The sequence below is a fragment of the Triticum urartu genome, chromosome 2, assembly GCF_003073215.2.
Source record: "Triticum urartu cultivar G1812 chromosome 2, Tu2.1, whole genome shotgun sequence".
Lineage (NCBI taxonomy): Eukaryota > Viridiplantae > Streptophyta > Magnoliopsida > Poales > Poaceae > Triticum > Triticum urartu.
The window spans coordinates 636,741,978-636,752,371 of NC_053023.1; the positions used below are offsets into that span (position 1 = coordinate 636,741,978).

A 10,394-nucleotide genomic window follows, 5' to 3' on the forward strand; every position below is an offset into this window, starting at 1 on the left:
GGTATCGTAGCATAGGCATAGCAAAAGAGCGAGCATCTAGCAAGCAAAGATAGAAGTGATTTCGAGAGTATGGTCATCTTGCCTGAGATCCCGCAAGGAAGAAGAACAAGTCCATGAAGAAGACAAACAGACGTACTCGAATGGTTCCTCACAAATGCGACGTTATCGGAACCAACCCGAAGAAGCAACACCGGAAAGAAGCACACAACATAGTAAACAACCAACACATAAACATGGCATGATATGCGGGATGCGGTATGTGATGCATATGCATGATTTGGAAAGGAATGATTGAACCTGGCCTCAACTTGAAATCCAAGAGTGCCACTGGAAAGGGGAGTTGATTTCGGTTGAAATCGATATAAAGATCACTGGAATCGGATGCACGGTTTGGAAATGGTAAGCAAAACAAATATGGCACCGATCTGCGATAATCAGCACGAGACCACCTAAATGCATCAAGAACATCATGCTACAGCACTCAAACATGGCAAAAAAAATACATGGCAGGGATCCACTCATGATGCTTGACAAAAGATGAACACTGAGCTACGGCTAGTTCACTCATTAACAGGTTCAAACAAGCATGGCAAAAGTGCAAAAGAGAACAGATTTCAGACTTGGTGAAATTAACAGCAAGTCAGGAATTTATCATCAGGAAGCGATCTTTAGAGCAAGAAAACTACATGCTACAGGAACATATCATGGCAAAGCAAGGCATGGCATGAAGCTACTCAAAGCATATAACAAAAGTCCCTTAGTGACCATGAGCCAAAAGGGATCAGAAAATACAATTGCAACCATGTGAACATAGCAAAAACATAAACAGATTCAGAATTAGTGAAAAACTGGAGCATGGCAAAACAGTTAACAAGTAGGCATGTATACGAGCTCGATGCACTCACTACGAGGCATTGCATGACAACCTAAGCATACACCCAGCGAATAGACATGTCATAGAAGCTAGACATGGCAAGAACAACAACATATCATGCATGGATCAACAACAACAAGCTTGGCAAAATTGCAAAACATGTAAAAATTTGCCAGGAACATTTTATAGCAAAAGTAGAGCTCGATTGACTCAAGCTAGGGTGCTCCATAATTACAAACAAAGACATGGATGGAAAGAGCACAACAAACTCTACAAAACATCCTTACTGATCATGCTCAAAAGAGGCACGGATCACTAGGAAACAACATGAACATATGGCATAAAAACAATAACAGGACAAGGACTTGGTGAAATTCTATGTCCCTGAAATCAGCATCATTGAGTAAGCTACTTTGCATGCTTGTGCTAGTCACCACAAAGATCACAAAAAAATACATGGCATACACCCCTGTAAAGATGGCATGGCATACAAAAAAACACATGTAGAGCTCAGGATCATAGCATGCACACATTAATCATGGCAAAAATGACAAAAGTGCATTTGCTGAAACAGATCTGAAACTATCATCACATAGCCCTCTTCCAACAGCATTTCGGGCATCAAGATGAGCTCAAATGAGAATGATGCAATGAGATGAAATGATGTACTCGTCGAGACGAACAATTTGATATTCTACACGCACGAATCAGAGCAACGGTGATGAAGTTATGACATGACGAAGATAGCATAAAAATTAGGGTTCGGAGGGAAAAAGTCAACCGGGGTGGATCCAGATCCAGATCGGCGCGGATTACAAGGATCGACGGAGTTCATCGCCGGAACAGTGGAAGGAGACGATTGGCGCGGCCGGGGCTCGCCGGATCTGGCGCCGGAGTGGAGGCGCAGTGGAGGAGGTCCGCTGCGGAGCACCGGCGGCAGAGGCGGCGGTGCAACTTCGGCGGAAGCCGAGGCGGCGACGAAGGTGGCTTCCGGCGGCCGGCGGGTGAAGTGCGGTGGCGCGCGCGCCTCGGGGCGGGGCGCGCCTCTGGCGGCGGGGACGCCCAGGCGCGGGTGCGACGACCAGATGGGCCGGGCGGGCCGGCCTCGGGCCCGCAGGGCCACGGCGGCGTGGGAGAGAGAGGACGGTGAGGTGGCGGCGCGCGATAGGCTGGCGGCGGCGGGGGGTGACGTGGCGCGGCGCCACTGGCCGGAGCGAGTTGGAGGGCGGACATGTCCGTCGGTGGAAGAAATGTCCGGTGCGCGCGGAGGAGGAGGGGTTAGGGTTCATCCGCGAAAAATTCGGGGAGACGCACATATATATAGGTAGAGGGAGCTAGGAATGTCCAAATGAGGTGCGGTTTTCGGCCACGCGATCGTGATCAAACGACCGAGATGATGGAGGAGGTTTAGGTGGGTTTTGGGCCACTTTGGAGGGGTGTTGGGCTGCAACACACACGAGGCCTTTTCGGTCCCTTGGTTAACCGTTGAAGTATCAAATGAAGTCCAAATGGTACGAAACTTGATAGGCGATCTACTGGTAGTAAACCAAGGCCGCATGGCAAGTCTCAGTCCAATCCAAAAATGTTTAACACCCGCACACGAAAAGAGGTAGAAAGGGACACCGGAGGACATAGGAGCGCCGGATTGCAAAACGGACAACGGGGAAAAAGCTCGGATGCATGAGACGGACACGTATGCAAATGCGATGCACATGATGACATGATATGGAATTCATGGCACGCAAGCAATGACAAGGCAACAACAGCGAATAACTGGAGGACACCTGGCACATCAGTCACGGGGCGTTACAGGAGATTACTTCATATGATGTTATTATCAATGAATCATATACAAAGTCCCAGCTTAGTGATATCTTACTGAGCCGGCCCTTGGGGGCTACACGTTGCTGCTCAAGTTTACATGATCATATTTACAAAGTCCCTGCTCATTATTGCATAATGACCCGGCCCTTGGGGGCTACACTGGTTGAAAATTTTATGAGCATAAGGCAATTACAAGGCCCAGGTTGCCGCAAGCATGACAACCTGACACTTGGGGGCTACAGGTGATATGCATATAAGGGAGGAATAACTTCAAATTCTCGAGTTTGAGTAAAACAGGGAGGTCAAATGTGTGACCCGACGTTGGCAACAATCATGAACCGGCGTTGGCAACAATCATGACCCGGAATTATCAGTTTTTATAATCCGACGATTTTGGAAATCATAACTCGGCAAGTTCTACATTTTCAAGCCGGCTGGATATCAGTTGAATATTTCAAAGACCAATATTTTTGTCAAGTCAGAGCACTGAAGGCCGGTTCAAATGGATTCTTTATTTACAATATTTCTTCTACAAGAAAATTAATTATGAAGCTGGCCTAATGACCTGGATTTTCTAGAAGGAGGAAATGACAAGGACTTAAGGATGATTAGGTGCCATCTTACAAGAATATTTAACCCGGAGCACAACCTGTCAAATTTGTTCTTGCGTTTATGTTACAGATCAGTTTAACATGGATACATCCAAATTAAACTGGGGGATAATGTCGGGGATATACCCCGCGGTGTAACCCGCCGGATGTATGACCCGGCGGGAGTATGGCGACTCACTGGTGACCCGCCCGAAGCTTGGCGACTCAAGAGGGACCCACCCGATCTTGGCGATTCATTAGTAACCCGACGGGCAGGTCAAACGGACGACAAGGCCCAAGGCCCAGAAGGCCGGCTCACGTTTATGATGGGCCGACTTAGGAGGAAAGCATAAGGAATATTCCCTTACAAAGGAAGCAAGACTATGACTCCACTTGTAATAGAGTAATCCTAATCCTACTAGGACTAGTCATGTAACCCACCCCTTTCAACATATATAAGGAGGGGCAGGGCTCCCCAAAGAGGGACAAGTAAGAAGAAACAATCTCTATGGCTAGACACAAAGAGCCGGCTTACCAGCGACTCCTTCATGATCATAATGAGACCTAGTCACAAACAACATGTAGGGCTATTACCAAATGATGTTTCATGGGGCCCGAAGCTGTCTAAATCCGTGTCTTATGTTGCGTCTCTCGACTCCACCCAACCCCTCTCAAGCTACCACATAGATGTGTTGGCCTCGCGACTAAGTCCTCACACTAAGAACATCTGCCATGACAATTCCATGACAGATCTCGCAGTAATTCATAAGTCAGATCTACCCAACTCCATTTTCTAATAACAAGGTGTTCTCATAATTTATAGCGTCCTAACAATGTTCATGATCAGGAAAACAAGATCATCATCAATACATGAGCTAGCCTTAGAAGGCATGACTAGAGATCATATTGGTGTTTATGTTTCTACACATGGAATTGAGTTTTCCTCCTAATCTCATATTCGAGAATCAATGCAATTATAACACAAAAATATAAATTTAATTATGAACATGAAAATAAAATACTCTCTCTGATCTAAATTAATTGATGTGGCTTTAGTACAACTTTGTACTAAAGTTGCATCAATTAATTTGTAGTAAAGTTGCGTCAATTAATTTTGATCAGATGAAGTAATACATTTATTATTGCCTCTAAAGAATATTTGGAACATAAAGTAGTTTGTGTTTAAGAAAATCACCGATCTAATGAAAAAATGCATGTTGGTCAGGACCGGGCTCCTCCCGTCGTTTTATCCGATAGGAGATGATTTTGGACATAGTAGCAAAAACACAATACCATTTTGTTTATCCTCCTAACTAATACCAAAACACAAATATCAACACTACACACATCCTATGGCACATAGCTCAGTGTACGATATTCTCATAGTCTAAGGAAGAACTAAGTAAACGTTAACACTTTATATGAAAATACCATTGTGATCTTGCAGTAATTCATAAGTTGGGGCTATCCAGCTCTATTGTTCTGATAATAAGGTGTTCGCATTATTGATAGCGTCCTAACAGTGTTCATGATCAAGAAAACAAGATCATTGTCAATACATGAGCTAGTCTTAAAGGCATGACAACATATCATATTGGTGCTTATGTTTCTACACATGCAATTAAGTTTTCCTCCTAATCCCATATTCAAGAATCAATGCAATTACAACATGAAATATAAGCTTAATTATGAATATGAAAATATAATAGTCCCTCAATCCCACACTAGTATAAAAAACGTCTTATATTATGGGCCGAAGGGAGTAATACATTTATTATTACATCCGTAAAAAAAATACATTTATTATTACCTCTAGGACATATTTCTGACATAAAAGTAGTAGTATATGTTTAACAAATCATCGATATAATTAAAAAATGCATGTTGGTCGGGCATGGGCCCCTCCTTGCCACCACGTCTCCCATACCGGTTTGATCTGAACTAAAACACTAGTTTGGTAGCACACGTGTTTGGACATATAGTAGCAAAGGCACAATACCATTTTGTTTATCCTCCTAATACTAGAACAAAAATATCAACATTACACACATCCCTCGACACCGATCTCCGTGAATGCCGCAACGAGCCTTGGCACCAGATTGGCGAGTGTGAATCTTAACCCAGGTGAGCACTGCCGCTCGCTACTCCTCTTGGTGGCACATGCCTCGCTACAAAGCGTTCCAACGTCGCACCCCTGAAGACACGCCTCACAATCCCTCAGTATGAATGTCCCCCGACGGCGGAAATGGTCTCTGACAAACTCCTCGAACCCCAAAGGTGGTCGGCGCAGTAGATGGAGCATAGTTCGCAGGGTGAGTAGGTAGGCATTCTCGTTGTACGGCAAAGCGTTGCGGCAACCCTCTGGTGTGCCGACCAGAGCTTCGTACCCAACCTCATTGTAGTAGGGCTGGTTGTTGAGAACGAGGCCTTGGATGGAGACTAGAACCTGGAGCAGGCTCGACGTCGCTGGTGACCAGATCTCCGTGCCCTCTCCGCCAAAGGTGTTGAGAAGGCTGAGGCACACTGTTCCAGAGGCATATAGATTAGGATTGAGACGGAGCCCGTACGAGTGGTAGTACACCTGCGGCGGCGCGTCCGGGTAGGACGGTGGCAGCAGAAAGTCGAAGAAGAAGAGCCCGTCATGGTACGGCGTCCCGCTAGCGCCCACCATGACAGCCCGGAGCAGATCTATGCGGTTCTCGAATGCCCGCACGTAGATGGTATCTGCATAATTACACACAAAGTCAACTCGGTTCATAGGGTATGCTCGTTACACGCAAGTGAAACCATAAAAGGTAGCTCCCTCCGGTACCTGGTAAGTTGTTCTCTAGTATTTTCCACTCTCTCTGCACTATCTTGACCCACCTCTTTCCATGACAGACGCCCTGCGTTTCATGAATCACGGAGAGAAGAGCATTAGCTGGACTTCTTAATCTTTTAATTTTAATTGCAGAAAAAGGCTAATCCTAACTTGTGGTTATTATATGAATTTGGACGTATACCATAGGAAAAATGATGCATTCAAAATCGCCACAAATAATACTTCCTCCATTTCAAAATAGTTGCCATGATTTTAGTTAAAATATTTTTTTTAAAAAAATCAGCTACTCCCTCTGTAAACAAATATATAGTGATCACGCTTTTATATTTCTTTACGGAGAAAGTACTAGATTTTTTCTCGACGTAGCTATTTGTTCATAAACAGGTTTGGGTTGCTACCACTTATGACACGTGGTTTTCTCGACGTAGCTAAGTGGGTGTAGGTTCTTTTTCCATGGAAAGAATATGCAGTTCAGCTATAGAAGAACTGGATTTGTGAATATCAAAGCTAATTTTCTGCACATCAGAAACGCAATTAACATTTGGTGGTGCTTACCTGGTCTGCGGTGTCAAGGTAATGGTGATCCGGAGGGCAATCCCGTACATCAAAATGCAGAAAACGGAATGGCTCCTCATTGCCGTTAGCATCTTCAGCCTCCTTCCCCGCACTGGCAGAATCGTCCGCATCGTTGACCTCCCTTGCGGCGCCATCCCTAGGATGGTCACCACCACCAGGTACCGTCTCAGGCGCTCCCACATTCTCTGCGGCTGCAAATAACTCGGAGCCTGATAAGGGCGACCAAGACCAATCCGCTAGACACCTTTTACCTCGAGCTAACACATTGCTTGTCCATCCGATCACAAACCAGACGACAGAACCGAGGCGGCCTGTTGTTATCGCGGCAGGGCCATCTCTACCCGCAGGATCCTTGTCGCCATCGACGCCCGTTGGGTTTTGTGGAACATTTTCCTACAGTAAGAGGCCCATCACTTTATTAATGGAGTCCGTAATGCGTACAAGTAGAAAATGGAATTCTGCAACCGCCCTAAAAAACTAGATATTCAGTTAACTACTCCCTCGGTAAAGAAATATAAAATCGTTTAGATCACTATTTTAGTGATCTAAACGATCATATATTTCTTTGCAGAGGGAGTATTTTTTAAATTGAGAAGCTCATCGTTATCGGTTTTCAATTAAATGGAAACGAGAGCAAGGAGTTCATCAATTTTTTTAAAGAAAAACAAGTTAAATTGATATGAAAAATGTTTGGTGGTTGAGAGAATAGAGCCGGTCGTAGTCCTTGTTTGCTAACAGTGAACAAATTAATGCTGGGTAGATACCGTGTAGTCGGTAGACGGTTCTTGGGTTGGATCAATGCCGTCGTCCTCCACCCATTCGCCCATTGCAGCCTCTAGTTCATCGTACTTCTGTTCGTTGATGACACAGATCTCGTGGGGCAGCGCCTGAAAGGTTTCATGTCAAAAGAACTGTGAATGAATTGAGCAGAGAATGCATGCACGTACAAGTATAGCGGAAGGTACGATAATGCTCCGTCTACGAACAGCCTATGTAAAGTAACGTAATTTCCCTAAGTAGTAACAGAAGATAGCATTACGTACCGTTGACGTGCTACCATCACCCCACTTGACTTGGACAAAGCCATCAGGCAGGTCCACCACACGCCCAACCCATGAAAGATCGTGTTTCTTCTCATGGTTGCCCTGTGACGGCGGTGCACTTGGGCCGTCAGTTGATCCCGATGGTAGCAGGCGCACAACGACATCTCCATAGTAAGCATAGCGTTCAGGCTCCCTTTCTAGGCTGTACGCGCTGACGGTATCATTGCAATCGATCTCTCTTGCTTGGCCGGGGCGTGACGCTGCCTTGAACCACGAGACGTGCACCATCTGGTCCTTGCAATCCAGGCTTCTGACGAAGCCCACACGCCTCGTCGCGGAAGCAGCTGCGCCATCATCGTCGCCGGTAACGCCGATGGCAGCACCAGCAGGGGCATTTGCCGCGGGAAAGGCGTTGTCGACAATAAACTGCCCTGGGAGGAACTCTTGCTCGTTCAAGATGTTGAAGGGGACGAGGGACGTCGATGGTGCGCCGAGCTGCCGTGTGCCGTCCTGCCACAACACGTCGACGGTGGTGCGGGTGCTAGCCACGCTCATGGGCAGCTGGTCCAACTCCACGTACCTCCCGACGTCACGGCATCGCGCCCTCCTGTGCCCATCGAAGTAATCCTTCCTTAGCTGCTTCCGGTAAAACCTCATCTCCTGCTGCTGCTTTGTCAGGACCGTAGCTGTGCTTGGAGATTCGCGCTCACCTTCTTCTGTCGTGTCACTGTCATACTCATATTCGTCGTCTGAACATGCGACGGGTTGATCCTCCTGGTGATTGCCATCATGAGCACCCTTGTTGGTCTCGGCGGCGGCGGGAAGTGAGTCGTCAGTGGTTTTTCGAAGGAAGCACGTGTCGGCTACGCCCCAGGTGCACTCAGACGCGGAGCAAAAGAAGGTCAGATTGCCAGGGCTCTGATAGGCCGAGGGAGCAAGCTCTTGAACGAGCTGTTGGTCGGTGCCGCCGTGCGCCGACGCGATCCAGTAGACGAGGACGCCGGACATCTCGAGCTTGGTGACGGTGCCTGCTCTACGCTCCGGCCTCCAATGGCCGTTGAGCCACCGGGAGGGCTTGAAGACGGCACATGGGTCGCCGGTCACCCGCTGCCCCGGGTAAAAAGGGCTATTCATGTCAGGGCGGTAAAGGACGTCGGCCTTGGCCACTGATCGTAGCATCTTGGACTCTGCGTCGGGGACCTTGCACATGGCGCCATCGTCGAATAACACGTAGACATCAGTGGACACCTCGACGACCCGGCCAAGCCACGGCCCGGACACGACATAGTCGCCCAGGCTGAGCCCTTTAACGCGCCGCAGACGAGATGGTGGCACACCATTGACGATCTTCGCCGGCTCGCCGCCGCGGACGGTGCGCTCGATCAGGTCGATCGCTACGGTGACGTTGGTGACGACACCGATTTGACCGCCGAGGTCCGACGCGGATCCGACGACCTCGCCGGGGTGGAAGTAGCTTCTGTCGACGACGTTGACGTCGTAGGCTTTCCTGGTCACCACAGAGCCGTCGACGCAGAGAATCGTGACGGTCCCGACAGGGAGCGAGTCGTTGTGCACCCAGGTGTCCGGTACTACCAGGCCGCGGCTGCCAACCCCGTCGCTTTCATATCCAAAACTCACGAGGTCTAGCAGGTAGATCTTCGAAGGTTCTGCCACGACGTCCATCTCTTTTGGATCGAATTCCTCCTTGCAAAGTTACCGACTAGATCTGCTGTAGACCTGCTGTAGACGGTTCGCGAAAAGCACAATACAACTCGACCCGAGCATACCTAGCTGCTTATATCGGGTAAGGAAGTTATAACCAGGGAATTAAACTCTTCGTATACTAGACAGACTCGATTTCCTTGAAAAGTAAGCCTCCAAGTTTGGATCCAAGTTGAGGTTGTCTCCAGGGCCGGTCCTGACACATCAGCGGCCTATACACAAGGACCCGGATAAGGAGAGCTCCTGGTTGGCGCCTCACACCGGCAAATCCTAAACGGCGCTCGCTGCGCCCGTTAGGGCATCTCCAGCCGCGCTTCCAACAGGGCCTCCCCAGCCGATTTTGCCGCGCCGGCGCCAAAAAAAGGCCCTAGTCGCGTCCCCAGAAGCCCGTTTTTCGCCGGCTCGGGCCAAAACTGGTGCCGGCGGACCCAGGCCGAACCCGGCGCCCTTGGGGGCGCTTGGGGAGCCGGCGCAAGCGAAAAAGGCGCGTGGGCCCGCCCTGGAGGCGACCCGAGGGCCTTTTCCCGCCGTTTGTTGACGCTTTTCCCCCGCATCTCTCCCGCTCGCTTGCCTTCCTCCCGCCATTCTCCCCCTTTCTCCCGCCAAACCCCCTCCCGCTCGCCTTCCAGTCGCCGCCATGCCGCGCGCGACGGCAAACGCGACTGGCGCCGTGGTCCAGCCGAAGCAGAGGAAGTCGAGGGCGCCGCCATCGAAGCCGCCGGGCATGTCGAACGCCGAGTGGAGGGTGGAAGTTCAGCGGCGCGAAGCAGTCACCGCCGACAGGCGGAACAGGGCCATCGCCAAGAAGGCCCGCGACAACGCGGCGCGCTTGGCGGCGTCTTCCTCATCGGTCGACCAGGCGGGGATGAATCCACCCGTCTTCAGCCACGCCAGTACGCGCCCTGGAGACAGCAAGGCGCCGGATCTCCATGGGGTTCATCATC

The 10,394-nt window shown here is 49.1% G+C and overlaps 1 protein-coding gene across 1 annotated transcript; it reads right to left on the minus strand.

Moving 5' to 3' along the window:
• Positions 1-5,329: 5,329 nt before the first annotated feature.
• Positions 5,330-9,411, minus strand: LOC125533835 (probable ubiquitin-conjugating enzyme E2 23). Its single transcript, XM_048697172.1, has 6 exons — positions 9,156-9,411; positions 7,720-9,032; positions 7,450-7,572; positions 6,665-7,078; positions 6,101-6,173; positions 5,330-6,012 (listed from the first exon to the last, which is right to left on the minus strand). The coding sequence occupies exons 1-6, from the start codon at positions 9,409-9,411 to the stop codon at positions 5,330-5,332; spliced, it is 2,862 nt and encodes a 953-aa protein (XP_048553129.1).
• Between the last annotated feature and the right edge of the window lie 983 nt (positions 9,412-10,394).